The 18,318-nt window shown below is 43.3% G+C and overlaps 1 protein-coding gene across 1 annotated transcript in view; it reads left to right on the forward strand.

Annotated features, from left to right (window-relative positions):
* The window catches only part of LOC121573580 (UV radiation resistance-associated gene protein-like), a 152,287-nt gene that overhangs the window by 47,438 nt on the left and 86,531 nt on the right, over positions 1-18,318 (forward strand). Inside the window, exons 7-8 of the mRNA XM_041885670.2 lie at positions 387-492; positions 13,652-13,778. Of these exons, the coding sequence (XP_041741604.1) occupies positions 387-492; positions 13,652-13,778 (233 nt within the window). The remainder of the gene's footprint in view (positions 1-386; positions 493-13,651; positions 13,779-18,318) is intronic.

The following is an 18,318-nucleotide window of genomic DNA, read 5'->3' on the forward strand; positions in this document are numbered from 1 at the left end:
TGAAAACTTGATACGTCTCCTGAGTCTATAGGAATACATCTTAAGAGTAATTATAATGAACTTTGTTCTTTCGATGTTCTCAATAACCACTTTAAACAATGAGGGAAACAAACTCCCTCTTTCCTCCAAACAAACCTATATAACATTAACAAATAGCGCAGCTAACAAGATGGCTGACGTTACACTGTCCGGAGAGGAGAGTCTGTCCTCTGTTCTTCTGTGTAGTTATTTATTTACTCTCCTGCAGTTTTACTGTAAATCTGTCAGCATCACATAAATTACAAGCATCCTCTATTATACAGCACATGTCTGTTTAGTTCCTGAGGTAAAGAGCCTTTTGAGCTGTTGGTTAATATCCTTATGTTCTTCCTCCCTGTACTTTCTAGGCTCCACACAGCCCAGAGAGCCATCAAGCAGACCCAGGTGACGGTGCAGAAGATCGGGAAGGAGATCGAGGAGAAGCTGAGGACGACAGCGGCCTGCACCGAGCGGGTGAGTCAGCCAGCCACATACAGATCCTCCACTGATCTCTGCTCATCCACAACTCATCCTCCTGCAAACCCATTATCTATGTTGTGCCAATATCATGTGCTTATGTGCTTACTATGAAGATCAGTTCGTCAGATTAGACCTGGCTATGAGAAATGTTTTTATTTTATTTTTGACCAAAGATGATTGTGCTCCTCCAGATGAGCAGCACCAGCAGCTACTCCTGTAGTCAGCCAAAACAACCACCTGGGATCATCCACCAATAATAATCTGTGGACGGCACCAAGCTAGCACTAGGCTAAATACTCAGCAGATTGTGTAAAGTGTATTACACAGATCCTTATAAATATGTAATTAGACCCTCAGGCAGTTATCATATCATGTATTTGGACAGATTAAGCTATCGCCCTCTATCGCCCTCAAACTCAACTCTGGACAGGGTTGGGGAGTAACGGATTACATCTAATCTGTTACATGTAACTGATTTTTTTTAAATAGTTGTAATCCGTTACATTAAAAGGAAAGATATTGTAAACAGATTACAGATATTTTGAAAAACTAGATGATTACTTCTAGGATGACTTTTAAATTCATAATGGATGTTTTAGTGAAAAAAACTATTTAACACCTTTCTGTTTTCTCAATGACATTGAAATCAGCTTTGAAAAAAGGCGCGTGTTTAAATTTGTTCCACCTGAGCGAGTCTGATTACAAGTCAGAGACCACTATGATGATGCGTTTGATGGATCGCGGGAAAAAAGCAGGAATAGGCTTTTGTAGTCCAAGCTATGTCTTCCAATGGAGGTAAGGACGACAGCAGTGGTGTAGCCTACGGGCGATACGGATATCACTTATTATTGGTATCTAGGCTACATTGTGCATTGATGTGATTCAGACTGCTGCTCCCTCATTTAGCCATTTGCGCCTTACGGATTGTGGATTTTGTGAATGTGGATGGCTGTTCACAACTATATATGTGTATTTTACCCCAATAATGGTTTAATTGAAGAAGTTTAAGCTGCGTGTCAATCATTGTTTTTGCGACCAGGGGTATATTCATTAAGGAAACCGTTTACTGTTTAAGAAGAAAACAGAGTAAAACGAGAGTTTCTCTTGGACAAATTCAGCTAGGTCTCTCTCCGTTTCGTTCCGTTTGCTTCCGTTTAAGAAAGGTTTTGCAACAGAATCGGGGTAATGAATATGCCCCAGTGGTCAGCCAGTATAAAATGCGCTCTTTCAACAGCTGCATAGTGCGGATCCCAGCCTATGGAATTAAAGTTTCAGCGAGTTCCTCCCTTCTAAACTCACCCGTGGTATTGTGCTCCATACTGTCAAAAACAAGTTTAATTTAAGAAGACCATGAGTGGGGCTTTTATTGCTCAAAAATAATTTCCATAGGTCTAACGGACACACACTTTTTATAGACTTAAACAGCTGCAAATTATCAAGATATCAAAGTGTCACCAATAAAAACGTAAACAATAGGCCTCTTTAGCAAATGCAGCGTATGGCGTACATTTTTTAAATGCAAAGAGCGCTTTTCGGTAGTGCTCAAAGAAATGAGCCCAATCAGTCCTCCATGACAACAAAATCATAAACAACAGAGTAGGCTAATTAGTCCTTATGCTCAGGTAAAACAATTTGGCTAATCTATATTTCCATATTTTCCAAGTCCTATTCTTGAAGATCAAGATGTATTAAATTAATTGGAATGAGTGGAAAGATCATATTATTATCTGTAGTAGAAAGCAATGGGTTATAGAAAGCCTACATAACCAACCCATAAAGTAAAATGCAACATCCATTTATGGCCAGCTATGTAAACTCTTAACATTGGTTCAATTGGTAATATTCATTTTTCTCTTCTTCTAATGCCTCTTAAGCAGGGCAAAATAATCTGAAAGTAATCCAATTAAATTACTGAGTTTGGGTAATCCAAAAGTTACGTTACTGATTACAATTTTGGATAGGTAACTGTAACGGATTACAAAGTAACCTACCCAACCCTGACTCTGGACTTCAAAGACAGTTCCACTGCATTTTTTTATAGTCAGGGACTGATTTAGACGGGTGCAATTAATTATCAGGTAGAACAGAAAACCAGCAGGTTCCGGACCTCATAGGGTAAGAGTCAAATCAAAACCAATAGAAAGAAAGCATATTTACAAATGTTGGAATTGGCTTCCAAACAGCTGTGCAAACGGAGCGGTAATCCTAGGTTTTAAATGTTGTGTTTATTGTAAACATATGCTTCAAAAGCTCCTGTTAAAAAAGCCCTGGAGCTCTGACACCTTCATGTTTTGGGGCTCAAAGTATAGGCTACACTGTTACGTTAAAAGCACATAGGATTTAGCCCCCCCCCCCCCTTTCCTCCACAGCATTCTTTACAGTGTGTGTGCATGTGTGTTCCTACAGTGCCTTCAGAAAGTATTCACACCCCTTGACCTTTTCCACATTTTGTTTTGTTACAGCCTGAATTTGAAATGGATTACATTGAGATTTTTGTTGCTGGCCTACACATAATACCCAATAATGTCAATGTGGAATTATGTTTTTGGAAAATGTAACAAATTCCTTAAAAATGAAAGCTGAAATGTCTTGAGTCAATATGTATTCAACCCCTTTTGTTATGGCAAGACTAAATAAGTTCAGGAGTAAAAATGTGCTTAACAAGTCACATACAGTGAGGGAAAAAAGCATTTGATCCCCTGCTGATTTTGTACGTTTGCCCACTGACAAAGACATGATCAGTCTATAATTTTAATGGTAGGTTTATTTGAACAGTGAGAGACAGAATAACAACAACAAAAAATCCAGAAAAACGCATGTCAGAAATGTTATAAATTGATTTGCATTTTAATGAGGGAAATAAGTATTTGACCCCCTCTCAATCAGAAAGATTTCTGGCTCCCAGGTGTCTTTTATACAGGTAACGAGCTGAGATTAGGAGCACACTCTTAAAGGGAGTGCTCCTAATCTCAGTTTGTTACCTGTATAAAAGACACATGTCCACAGAAGCAATCAATCAATCATATTCCAAACTCTCCACCATGGCCAAGACCAAAGAGCTCTCCAAGGATGTCAGGGACAAGATTGTAGACCTACACAAGGCTGGAATGGGCTACAAGACCATCGCCAAGCTGCTTGGTGAGAAGGTGACAACAGTTGGTGCGATTATTCGCAAATGGAAGAAACACAAAAGAACTGTCAATCTCCCTCGGCCTGGGGCTCCATGCAAGATCTCACCTCGTGGAGTTGCAATGATCATGAGAACGGTGAGGAATCAGCCCAGAACTACACGGGAGGATCTTGTCAATGATCTCAAGGCAGCTGGGACCATAGTCACCAAGAAAACAATTGGTAACACACTACGCCGTGAAGGACTGAAATCCTGCAGCGCCCGCAAGGTCCCCCTGATCAAGAAAGCACATATACAGGGCCGTCTGAAGTTTGCCAATGAACATCTGAATGATTCAGAGGAGAACTGGGTGAAAGTGTTGTGGTCAGATGAGACCAAAATCGAGCTCTTTGGCATCAACTCAACTCGCCGTGTTTGGAGGAGGAGGAATGCTGCCTATGACCCCAAGAACACCATCCCCACTGTCAAACATGTAGGTGGAAACATTATGCTTTGGGGGTGTTTTTCTGCTAAGGGGACAGGACAACTTCACCGCATCAAAGGGACGATGGTGTACCGTCAAATCTTGGGTGAGAACCTCCTTCCCTCAGCCAGGGCATTGAAAATGGGTCGTGGATGGGTATTCCAGCATGACAATGACCCAAAACACACGGCCAAGGCAACAAAGGAGTGGCTCAAGAAGAAGCACATTAAGGTCCTGGAGTGGCCTAGCCAGTCTCCAGACCTTAATCCCGTAGAAAATATGTGGAGGGAGCTGAAGGTTCGAGTTGCCAAACATCAGCCTCGAAACCTTAATGACTTGGAGAAGATCTGCAAAGAGGAGTGGAACAAAATCCCTCCTGAGATGTGTGCAAACCTGGTGGCCAACTACAAGAAACGTCTGACCTCTGTGATTGCCAACAAGGGTTCTTGTCATGTTTTGCAGAGGGGTCAAATACTTATTTCCCTCATTAAAATGCAAATCATTTTATAACATTTTTGACATGCGTTTTTATGGATGTTTTTGTTGTTATTCTGTCTCTCACTGTTCAAATAAACCTACCATTAAAATTATAGACTGATCATGTCTTTGTCAGTGGGCAAACGTACAAAATCAGCAGGGGATCAAATACTTTTTTCCCTCACTGTAATAAGTTGCATGGACTCTGTGTGCTAAAATAAGCGTGTTTAACATGATTTTTGAGTGACTACCTCATCTCTGTACCCCACACATACAATTATCTGTAAGGTCCCTCAGTCGAGCAGTGAATTTCAAACACCGGTTCAACCACAAAGAACAGGGAGGTTTTCCAATGCATCGCAAAGAAGGGCACATATTGGTAGATGGGTAAAAATAAATAAAAAAGCAGACATTGAATATCCCTTTGAGCATGGTGGAATTATTCATTACACTTTGGATAGTGTATCAATACACCCAGTCACTACAAAGATACAGGCGTCCTTCCTAACTCCGTTGCCTTAAAGGAAGGAAACCGCTCAGGGATTTCACCATGAGGCCAATGGTGACTTTAACAGTTACAGAATTGAATGGCTGTGATAGGAGAAAACTGAAGATAGCTCAACAGCATTGTAGTTACTCCACAATACTAAGCCAATTGATAGAGTGAAAAGGAAGCCTGTACAGAATAAACAAAACATGCATCCTGTTTGCAACAAGGCACTAATGTAGTACTGCAAGGAAATGAACTTGATGTCCTGAATACAAAGTGTTATCTTTGGGGCAAATCCAATACAACACATTACTGAGTACCACTTTTCATATTTTCAAGCATAGTGGTGGCTGCATGATGTTATGGGTATGCATGTAATCGTTAAGGACTAGGGAGTTTTTCAGGATAAAAAAGAACAACCAATTTGACAGAGCTTGAATAATTTTGAAGACAATAATGGGCAAATATTGTACAATCGCTGCCAAATGTGATTCTAACATGTATTGACTCAGGGGTGTGAATACTTATGTGAATGAGATATTTCTGTAAATGTGCAAACATTTCTAAAAATATGTTTTCACTTTGTCATTATGGGGTATTGTGTGTAAATGAGCAAGGAAAAACATATCTATTTAATCCATTTTGAATTCAGGCTGTAACACAACAAAATGTGGAATAAGTTGAGGGTTATGAATATTGTCTGAAGGCACTGTATGTGTGCGTGTATGAGTGTGTTTGACTATGAATGTGTGTGCTCATGTATTCACGTGTATGTGTGTGTGCGTGCGTGCGTGGCTGTCAGCATGGACACCCTGTCTGTAGGATATTAGTGTAGAGGCAGTCAGAGGAGACTGCTCCAACAGTTTCTTGTTGTTGTTCACCTACACACCTTACCTTACTTACCAGCACCTCAGTCAATCAGATGATTAAGATCTACACACACACACACACACACACACACACACACACACACACACACACACACACACACCACTACAGCACAATGTTCCCATTGAAAAGGCCTTTTGGCTGATACTTCCCTTCAATGAAACATTCCAAGGCCTTTTAGAGTTCACCTCAGCTAATAAATCATGTTCTATCTCCTTCAGATCAGCTCAGCCACCGCTGCTTTCTCTGTGTACTGTAGCTTAGACCGATCCTTTCACAATGATCCCAGTGAGTTATTGGTTTCGAAAGAGGGGAGCATTGTGTGTGTCTTAACCTGGGTCTCCCCTCTCTGTGCATGAGTGCTGTCTCTGTTAGTATCTCTCTCTCCCTCAGTCTGCTCACCCCACCTCTCATCTGTGTGGGATCAAAGGGTGTGGAGTAGAGCCCACCACCACGGCCCACCACGGCCCTTTCACCCTCTCACCCACACTCTGCCATTGATCTCCAGGGTTACGGCCAGGTTATGCCTCTGTCGCTGTTGACTCAGCTGACCAACTGGCTGTTTGATGTCCGGGGCCCTTCAGACAAGCAATACACAGCGCTGTGGCTGTAAGGCACACACACACACACACACACGCATATGCACACACGCACACACACACACACTACATACATCAAACACACCGGCCACAGCCTACCTGTCAACTCTGGCATTTGGCAAAAGGCTAGAGGAGGGCTGTAGTTGGTGCTGGTTAACACACGAGCTGCAGCATTCCTGCACTACATATGGGCTCTGACACTCCGGGAGATGGAGGCTTTATCTGGCCTGTCTGAGTGACTGACACCCTCTGTTTTCCTAAAAAAGCCTCAGAAGACCTTGATAAGAGGTGTATCAGCATTTACTCTGATCCTGGCTGTGATCGCTTTCTGGGTGTGTCCGTCTGTGTGCGTGCCTGCATTTGTGTGTGTTGATACCACACACTGCTGCAGGCAACTGTCAAAATAAATGGCTCTTTAAATAACAAGGTTAAAATTCCTGGTGGGTCAGAGGATGGAAGAATGCAGGACTGAATGGGAGATGAGAGATGCTCAGTCAGCTTACTCTCTCTCTGGTCTTCATTAGCCTTCTTCTTGGCGGTGGATTATGATACTGATCAGAGGAATCAAAAGGGGTTTGAGTTGGAGGACAGAGGACGAGCTCTATCTCTCAATCCATCCATCCTTCCATCCCTCTGTCTCCTCTTATCTTTCCAACTCTGTGCCATGCGAAAGAGCAAGCGCTGTTCTTCATTTGGGGTAGTACGTCCAGGGCTGGAGGGGGCCTCCCAACAGGCCTTAAGTGAACCACAGATAGAGTGAGATGTTAGGGGATGGTGTTGGGGCCTGATAGGGAGACACCCTGTGGTGGCTGGATATGTTGACTAATGACCTGCATATACTGATTGCTCTATCCAGGTCTACCCAGGCGATGGAGCATGTGGTGAGCTAGATGTCATCTGGTGTTGATGCTAGCCCTGTGTGTGTGTGTGTGTGTGTGTGACCCTGCACCACCTTCTCCCCACCCCTAAAGGCTGCTATGCTGATGCTATACTATTTCTGACATGGTAGCACATTTATCTTGTCACCCCCACAAGAGTTTGAGAACTTCCAGTCTTCACGTCTCTCATGATCATATCTCATATGCCCCTTCCTCCCACTCTCCAATTGAGACCATTTGGAAGCCATCTGGACACACAAACACACCTAAACACACAGCTCAGCTTCACTCCTACTGCTCTGACAGTCTGAAGTGTTTGATATGGTGATAAACTGTGACTTCAGGCTGTGTGGTGAATACCACAGCAGGATTCAGTCTGTCTGTCCTCTCAGATGTAATCAGAATCTAATGTTTCACTGCCGCAGCCCCCTCCGTCACCCCTGTGCCCTGCAGTCCCATGATCAATCTACAGCCAGCTGTCTGCCAGCCAGGGAAGACAAGGGTTTAGTTCAGTTCAGCACTCATCATGGACTTATCGTCATCTACCTGGCCTGGCATGGCCTTGGATAGTTAGGACTGTAATATAATACCTAATTCTACGCCCCCCTCCCCTACCAACTCCATTGGCTAGTCTGCAGCTGACAAATGAGTGAATAGGTGATGTTGGTGCTCTCTCATCCTCCTCTCCTCGTACAGTACATTTTTGGCAACACATGGATAACCTTTGTTTAACCAGCTAAACAGCTGCTATTAGCAAAAATGTGTTTGGAGTTACATATTTCAGATAATAAGCTATGCTAGTGTTTACACTTCCTCTTCCAATTATAATGTTGGGAGGTTAAAAATAATAAAAAAAACTGTCTGCCAAATCGAATCATTTAAAATGTTGATTACTTCTCCCTGCCATTATCATTCACCTAATGACAAGACAAGACGTGAACATATGATGGGGGTCCATTGGTCTTCGGTTTGCCTGGGCGGAGATCCCTGGGCAAGAAAAGGTTGAAGACCCCTGGTCTGAGAGAAAAGGGCAGAAGCGAGGAAGGTCCAGTCAGGACGAGGCAGCTAAGGGCCCGGCCTCTCCTCTCCTGGCTGTAGTGAGCACTGCTCCAGGCCTTAGAGGGTTCAGCCACAATGCCAGTCCCAGAATGAACCCGTCACAAAGCCCACCCACTTCTATCAGATAACACTTTGCTGCATAACACACTGGTCCTTCACACCAGTTAGTGCGGTGTTGTCTCTCTCGCTTGGTAGTGACCTTAAACCCATTCACGTCCTTGTAGTATATTTAGTACAATATCAAAATGCACCACAGGACACATTCTGTATGGTGTAAATCCATGACATTTGGTGTCGACATAGTTAGTACAAGTGTCTAGACAGGCCACATTGAAGATTTTAAGATTGTCATTATCTATCATACTTCAGCATATGTATTTTGAAATACATTTCAGAATTAAATTGTTTAAAAGCATATAGTATTGTTATTTGACCTGTTCTATTCAACTCATTGTCATTTGTGAACTACAGCCATTTCTGTATCGTACTATATTTAGTCTTTGGACACATTTCATGAATCAGGTCATGTGAATACATGTTCAAATTATATATATATATATATATATATATATATATATATAAAGAAATCAACACACATTCTCTTTCACACACCCAACCCTAGAGTCCATGAAGTATAAGCAAATCCATTGCAAGTCAATGGAGACTGGAGAGTGAGTCATTTTACAGCGTTTTCCCTCTCTCTCAGATCTTAAACGTGTGGATTTCTTTAGATATTGTTTTAATACAGTGCCTTCAGAAAGTATTCACACCCCTTGACTTTGTCCACATTTTGTTGTTATACAGACTGAATTTGAGATTTTGTGTCACTGGCCTACACACAATACCCCATAATTTCAAAGTGGAATTATGTTTTTCGAAAATGTAACAAATTAATAAAAAATGAAAAGCAGACATTTAATATCCCTTTGAGCATGATGAAGTTATTAATTACACTTTGGATGGTGTATCAATACACCTAGTCACTACAAAGATACAGGTGTCCTTCCTAACTCAGTTGCCGGAGAGGAAGGAAACCTCTCTGGGATTTCGCCAATGTTGACTTAAAAAAAGTTAGAGTTTAATGGCTGTGATAGGAGAAAACAGAGGATGGATCAACAACATTGTATGTAGTTACTCCACAATACTAACCTAAATGTCAGAGTGAAAAGCAGGAAACCTGTACAGAATTAAAATATTCCAAAACATGCATCCTGTTTGCAACCAGGCACTAAAGTAAAACTGCAAAGAAAATTGCAAAGAAATGAACTTTATGTCCTGAATATAAAGTGTTATGTTTGGGGCAAATCCAACACATCCCTGAGTACCACTCTTCATATTTTCAAGCATGGTGGTGGCTGCATCATGTTATGGGTATGCTTGTCATCGGCAAGGACTATGGAGTTTTTTTAGGATAAAAAGAAACGGAATAGAGCTAAGCATAGGCAAAATCCTAGAGGAAAACCTGGTTGTCTGCTTTTCAACAGACACTGGGAGACAAATATACACTGGAGTTGCTTATCAAGACGTTATTGAATGTTCCTGAGTGGCTTAGTTACAGTTTTGACTGAAATCGGCTTGAAAATCTATGGCAAGACTTGAAAGTGGCTGTCTAGCAATGATCAACAACCAACTTGAGAGAACTTTATTTTTAATTTTTATAAGGTGCAAATATTGTACGATCCAGGTGTACAGGGCTCTTAGACTTACCCAGAAAGAATCACAGCTGTAATCGCTGCCAAAGGTGATTCTGACATGTATTGACTCAGGGGTGTAAATACTTATGTAAGTTAGATATTTCTGTATTTCATTTTCAATACATTTGCAAAGAAAATCAAAAAATATGTTTTCACTTTGTCATTATGGGGTACTGTGTGTAGATGGGTGAGAGAAAAAAATAAATGTAATCCATTTTGAATTCAGGCTGTAACACAACAACATGTGGAATAAGTGAAGGGGTATGAATACTTTCTGAAGGCACTGTATTGGTCCAGACAATTATTAAGATTTGAACATGTTCAAGATATGAGAAAGAGAGAGAACACTGTAAAATGACTCACTCTCCAGTCTCCATTGAATTTGCATATGCTGCATATAATCTAGGGGTGTGTGAGAGCGAGAGAGAGTGTGTGTATTTCTTTAGATATTGTTTATATACAGTGCATTCGGAAATTATTCAGACCCCTTGACTTTTGCTCAACATATGTGGGAACTCCTTCAAGATTGTTGCAAAAGCATTCCTCATGAGCTGGTTGAGAGAATGCCAAGAGTGTGCAAAGCTGTCATCAAGGCAAAGGGTGGCATTCTCTCAACCAGCTTCACCTGAAATGCTTTTCCAACAGTCTTGAAGGAGTTCCCACATATGCTGAGCACTTGTTGGCTGCTTTTCCTTCACTCTGCGGTCCAACTCATCCCAAACCATCTCCATGCTTCACGGTGGGAACCACACATGCGGAGATCATCCGTTCACCTACTATGTGTCTCACAAAGCCACGGCGGTTGGAACCAAAAATCTCACATTTGGACTCATCAGACCAAAGGACAGATTTCCACCGGTCTAATGTCCATTTCTCGTGTTTCTTGGTGCAAGCAAGTCTCTTCTTCTTATTGGTGTCCTTTAGTAGTGGTTTCTTTGCAGCAATTTGACCATGAAGGCCTGATTCACGCTGTCTCCTCTGAATAGTTGATGTTGAGATGTGTCTGTTATTTGAACTCTGTGAAGCATATCTGGCCTGCAGTTTCTGAGGCTGGTAACTCTAATAAACTTATCCTCTGCAGCAGAGGTAACTCTGGGTCTTCCTTTCCTGTGGCGGTCCTCATGAGAGCCAGTTTCATCATAGCGCTTGATGGTTTTCAAAGTCCTTGAAATGTTCCGTATTGACTGACCTTCATGTCTTAAAGTAATGATGGACTGTCATTTCCCTTTGCTTATTTGAGCTGTTCTTGTCATAATATGGACTTGGTCTTTTACCAAATAGGGCTATCTTCTGTATACCACCCCTACCTTGTCACATCACAACTGATTGGCTCAAAAGCATTAAGAAGGAAAGAAATTCCACATATTAACTTTTAAGAAGGCACACCTGTTAATTGAAATGCATTCCAGGTTACTACCTCATGAAGCTGGTTGAGCGAATGCCAAGAGTGTGCAAAGCTGTCATCAAGGCAAAGGGTGGCTACTTTGAAGAATCTCAAATATAAAATATATTTTGATTTGTTTAACATTTTTTTGGTTACTACATGATTCCATATGTGTTATTTCATAGTTTTGATGTCTTCACTATTATTCTATGTAGACAATAGTAAAATTAAAGAAAAACCCTTGAATGAGTAGGTGTGTCCAAACTTTTGACTGGTACTGTATACATACTTTTGGTCATGTAGTGTGTATATATATATGTAGTGTGTGTATGCAGTACCTGTGTGTGTGTGTGTGTGTGTGTGTGTGTGTGTGTGTGTGTGTGTGTGTGTGTGTGTGTGTGTGTGTGTGTCTTCTGGGAAGGCTTTCCACTAGATGTTGGAACATTGCTGCAGGGTCTTCCATTCAGCCACAAGAGCATTAGTGAGGTCGGGTACTGATGTTGGGCAATTAGGCCTGGTTCGCAGTCGGCGTTCCAATTAATCTCAAAGGTGTTTGATGGGGTTGAGGTCAGGGCTCTGTGCTGGCCAGTCAAGTTCTTACACACCGATCTCAACAAACTATTTCTGTATGGACCTCACTTTGTGCACGGGGGCATTGTCATGCTGAAACAGGAAAGGGCCTTCCCCAAACTGTTGCCACAAAGTTGGAAGCACAGAATCGCTAGAATGTCATTGTATGCTGTAGCGTTAAGATTTCCCTACACTGGAACTAGGTGGCGTAGCACGAACCATGAAAAACAGCCCCAGGCCATTATTCCTCCTCTGCCAAACTTTACAGTTGACACTATGCATTGGGACAGGTAGCATTCTCCTGGCATCCGCCAAACCCAGATTCGTCCGTCGGACTGCCAGATGGTGAAGTGTGATTCAGCACTCCAGAGAACGCTTTGCCACTGCTACAGAGTCCAATGGCGGCAAGCTTTACACCGCTCCAGCCGACACTTGGCATTGCGCGTGGTGATCTTAGGCTTGTGTGCGGCTGCTTGGCCATGGAAACCCATTTCATCAAGCTCCAGACGAACAGTTCTTGTGCTGACATTGCTTCTAGTGGCAGTTTGGAACTCGGTAGTGAGTGTTGCAATCGAGGACAGACGGTTTTTACGCGCTTCAGCACTCTGCGGTCCCGTTCTGTGAGCTTGTGTGGCCTAAAACTTTGCGCCTGAGCCGTTGTTTCTCTTAGACGTTTCCACTTCACAATAACAGCACTTACAGTTGACCGGGGCAGCTCTAGCAGGGCAGAAATTTGACAAACTGACTTGTTGGAAAGGTGGCATCCTATGACGGTGCCAAGTTGAAAGTCACTAAGCTCTACAGTAAGGCCATTCTACTGCCAATGTTTGTCAATGGAGATTGCATGTCTGTGTGCTCGATTTTATACACCTGTCAGCAACGGATGTGGCTGAAATAGCCGAATCCACTAATTTGAAGGGGTGTCCACATACTTTTGTGTATATACCAAATATTATTAAGATCTGATAATTTGAACATGTATTCACATGACTTGATTCCTGAAATGTGTCCAAAGACTAAATATAGTACAATATCAAAAACTCTCATTGTAGAGAAACACTTTGGCCAATTAAAAAAGTATTTATTCTGATTTGTCAATCAGTAAGCTCAGAGAACAAGTTTCCGTTATGGACATGAAGGGGTTAACTCACTTTTGCCCTCTGCATGAGGATCTCCAATTCCTCTCGTGAGGGCTTTTGGAGGGGTTCTTTCGAAAGAGCTTGTTTGAGGCCCCAATTGTCTTCATCCATCCAGTATTGACAGTCAGTGTCTTTTGGGTTAGGAGAGGCGTATTGAATTAGTTTGTAATGGGATTGGCCCTAGATTGTGTGTCTTGTTCTGAGGGACCTAATGGGGATATGGTGGTGAGCTGGAATAATGAAAAGCACTTACTGTGGTGAAAAGTATTCTCTTTCTTTTTCTTTCTTTCTCACACTCTCTGTTTATTCTTCATTTTCTCCTCTCCACCTTTCTCTCTCTCTCTCTCTCTCTCTCCTTTCTTTGCTCTCTCTCTCTCTGCAGAAGAAGGCGCGGGAGTGTATGCAGCTGCGTCTAGGGATACTACGAGGTGAGCTGGAGAGACAGAGGAAAGTGCTGGGCCGGGAGACAGACCTGCGGCAGAAGGAGAGAGCACAGCTTCAGAAGAAAGGTAAAGGGTATTTGGAGTTACAGACACAATAGACTGGGATTTCCAAGCCACGAGATATTACAATTTCAAATAGCATACATTGTGGGGACTGGGGTCCATATGAGATTGTACTCCTAATATGTACCTTACACTGGGGTTGTCCTAAACGGCACCCTAGTATTCCCTATATAGTGCACTACCTTTGACACAGCCTACGAGACTGGTATACTGACGGTCAGCCAACTGCCGTTCTTGGACTACTGTATTTTACTGCATGTTCCACTCCAGACCATTACAGTACACTAGAGTACAGTACAACATCTCACACACAGGAAACCTCTTTCACTGTTGACTGGCTGGAGTCTCTGAGTCACTCCACTAGTGACAGTTTTTCCCCTGGCTGTGCGACACTCTCAGACAGAGACTTTTCTGTGTCGGCCAGCCAGATTGTCCTTCCAGGGCCGGTAAAGTCGTTGAGTCAATTATATGGGTTCAATAACAGAATAACTGCTGGCTCTATCATGTCTGGGATGGGTGGGTTTGTTTTACTGGCAAGTTTACTGCTGCATATCCGTTATGTCCGCAGGGAAATAAAAAACCTAGCAGAGTTCATATTCAACACCCACCGTGATGGGCACTTACAGACAGGTTCACACATGTGCATGCACATGCACACGTAATAGATCATGCAGTACAGTACATACATACTTGTATGGCATTGATATTAATGTCTTGGCCCAGATACAGGTGGCTTAGATCATTAAAACTAGTGAATCACATTTTTTAAGTACTTACACAGCTGTCCTGTACGTAGTATAGGCATTCATTCATTCTGTGACTGTGAGGTGTGTTATCAACCTTTCATAAAAAATGGCACCCGCTAGTCATAGGAGGAATATGAGCAAACAGGGAAGGCACATCAAATGAGCTTCCAGTCGTTTTGAGAGGTCATGTCTCGGATGGACCTGGGACCAGATCAGGTTGACCCTCCACTCCTTGTGTCCGAGTGATTTTCAAAGCTTTCGCTTCTGACAGACCCATCCGTCTCCCTCTCTCTGTCTTCCGCTCTCCGTCTCCCTCCCTCCTTCTACCTCTCCTGTTTTCTCTGACCAGTCTGTTAGTGTATTTGTTTAACAGCAGGGTGGGGTGGGCAGTGTTGGTTAACAGCAGGGTATGGTAGGGTGTGTTCAAAGAGGACTGGGGGGGACTAAGGCTGTGATGGATCCAGGTTTTGTGTTTGGCCAAGGCGCAGGACGCCATGCTGGCTTGGTTCTCCCTAAGATGACTTCTGTTAATGATTTGACTGGTTGTCTGCACTGCAGACCATCATCCGCACTGCAGCCCATCATCCCTGCACACACTGTGTTCATACCCTCCAGGCTCACACACAGTAGGCCACACACAGTAGGCCACACACACACACACACACACACACACACACACACACACACACACACACACTACTAGGAGGGGTCAGGGTAAGGTTGTCTTTGTGTCCCCGTCCTGACAAATGGCCCTTAATCCTCTGTCACCACTCAGACCACTGCTGGATGGAATTCTTGCAGGCTCAGATTAAGAATGTCCTTTGTGAAGAGAGGACGTGTGTTTATTTAAAGAGAGAAGGAAAAGTACCTGGTAGTGGACAAGATCAGGTTAGGTATGTATGGTTTCTATAGCAAGAGACCTGGTCACCTGACTCACCTCAGTGAACAACGAGGACCAGAGTCTCTGATCTCTTCCCACGTCCCCCCCATTCTGCCCACGTGGCTAGATCACATTGAGCTTTACTGAAACACAGTCTGGGAATGCAGCCTTTAGGATCATATCACATTTGCTCTGTCTGTTTCCGGTCCTCATTCCTTTCTGTGAAATGACTGTTTTTCAGACGATCCCCTTTACTGTAAAAACAAATGGGGGTCAAACCCAAATATACAGCACCTACAGGGGTGTTTGTGTGAGGGTGCAGGCATGTGAGGAATGCTATGAAGCTGGCAGACGCCCGCAGGCTCTCTGTGTTTGTGTGTGTGTGTGTGTGTGTGTGTGTGTGCTACACTTAGCCACCCCTGACAGTGTGTGAACTTCCAGCTGATAGGACAGCACCAGGGCCAGTGATCATCTTGATGACAGGTTAACGACTGGCTGTACAATGGCCGCTGATTTGCTATGATGGTGGACTGCATCCCTGTGTGTGTTTGTGTGCATGCGTATGCGTGTGAATGCCTGTGTTTGTGTATGCATGTGTAAGAGGACTGAGGAGAGCTGTGATTCTTCACCGAGACAAAGCCCAGAGAAGACGGAGCATTATTTTAACCTTAACCCCCACAGCCTTCTGCTTAATGTACAGTCATGGCGTCAACACTACTCTTCCTCTGGTTCGCTTTTTTCTTGTCACAATTTCCTCTCGCCTAATATTCCCCTCTACCACCTTAAGCAGACGTTATAAATTAGGACAGTAAAAAGTCTTTATCGTGGTTATTAACAGTTATTTTCACTCTCTGCCACGGCACCGAGGCGAATGAAGGCCAATAAACGTCAGTGGCGGAGTTAGTTACCTAGAGTTAAGAGTCAGGGTTTATAAAGTGGCGAGAGATGTGGGGGTATCTATCACATCAACACACTGGACAGCTCAGCACTCTTGTCCCCACATTAAACCTATCACCATTACACCCACAGTCACCAGTTCCCTCAGCTGCATAGTGGCCATGAGTGAGTGAGGGCGAGAGAGGGAGACTGTCTTACTAATGAGTGGTATTACTGGTCTGGACATGGGCCTAGAGGAGTTATAATAGGAACAACTAGAGAGACCTTTCTCACTGTCATTCATTTTCTTTCTCCCTCTACCCTCTTTGTTCTCCCACACGGAGAGTGTTGGAGAACAAGATGTTCTTCTCAGGCCTTTCATCAGGACAGAAGAGAGGAGAGCAGGATGGAGAGAACATCGCAGGGCCCTAGAAAAGGGAAAGAAAAGGAAAGGAGGTCTTATTAAAGGGCAGACATCCTATGATGTTTCATGGCTTTCTGTCTCTAACCAACACGGGTCACAGGACAGTCACTTCCTCCATCGTTACACAGTAACACACCCTGTCCTTGTTTCATGTTTTTATCCCCTTCTACCTCCAGCTTTCCTTTGCTCTCCCTCCCTTCCACTTTCTCTCTTTTCTCTCTCTCCCTCTCCTCTCTCACTCTCTATTTCGCTTTCCTTTCTACTGAGATGGAAAGAGGTAGCTCTTTATACGAGGGCGTGTGGCCGTTTTTCCACTCATGACATGGAGGTAGTGAAGGTGGATATGATTATTTTGTCTCTGAGGAGAGAACACAACAACATTGGAGGGCGATGAAAGAATAACATCTCTAAAGCTGTGTGACGTAGCCAAACATGGCACTGCAGCGTAGCCTTCTACACACACACACACACACACACACACACACACACACTCACACATGTTTTTACACACACACACACACACACACACACACACGTGTCTCCATTTGTTTTAGTTTGGCGGCAGAGGCTTTGATGCGACGGGGATGGAGGGATGGAGGGAGGGGGGGTTAGTAGTGGCGGTTACATAAAAGCCAGGGTGAGCTCAGGGCCTATGCAGGTGAAGGGGGACCCAACCTTTTGAACGCTGTTTTCGAGACATGGTTTAAACCAGAAGGGCTGACTAATCTGCCCAGTCCCAAACAGTATCTTTCTCGTCATCCCTAATCTGATGAAGATTTGGCCCTGGCACCCGAACCTACCCTTCTCTCTTCCTCCTTGCACCCCCCCTCTATCCTCCCCTCCACTCCTACTTTGGTCTTCCTGTCTGGGCAGACCAGCTTTGACAGGTAACATGCAGTGGAAGAGAAGTTCAGTTAAACCAGCTGGGTTTTAAATTGTGTGTAAAGACGAGTGTGTATTGGAGCCACTCTATCTGTTCTCTATTCAGCTTGTCAACAGCGAGGTACATGAGATGGGATGGTTGGGAGGAAGTTGGGGTTGGTATTGATGCCTGATAGCCAGATCTTGGGCCATATTTGTTCAGGTAAAGATGTTTATGCCTTTTGAATGTGTTACTGAACATACTGTACCAAAGTCAAGTGTTTTCTATTAACACACAAAACAATGTTTGTTCATTTAGTCAAAAACTCTTTGTCCCATCGTACATTGTTCCAGGTGCAGAGTTGGAACTGTGGTTTTAATATGCCTAGCTACATCCGTATCAGTGTTTAAATTTGTAATCACACTTCCTTATCTAAATGCTTCTATTTATTTGACTTCATTTGACTTCAAAAGTCAAACAAATCCTGCCATCATTATTCATGTGTAGTGGTTTTATGTGGTGTGTGTCGGAAGGAAAAGTTTTTTTCCCCTGATCAATGTAACCGTGTGATGTTACCAGTGTTTAATGTGGTTGGCATTAGACCAAGAAACACGCCCAGACACCTGTGTAAATTTACCAGAACAGAACACACCTGGTAATTTACCACCTCATTCTCTCTCTCTCTCTCTCTCTCTCTCTCTCTCTCTCTCTCTCTCTCTCTCTCTCTCTCTCTCTCTCTCTCTCTCTCTCTCTCT

Source organism: Coregonus clupeaformis, chromosome 9 (genome assembly GCF_020615455.1).
Source record: "Coregonus clupeaformis isolate EN_2021a chromosome 9, ASM2061545v1, whole genome shotgun sequence".
Classification (NCBI taxonomy): Eukaryota; Metazoa; Chordata; class Actinopteri; order Salmoniformes; family Salmonidae; genus Coregonus; species Coregonus clupeaformis.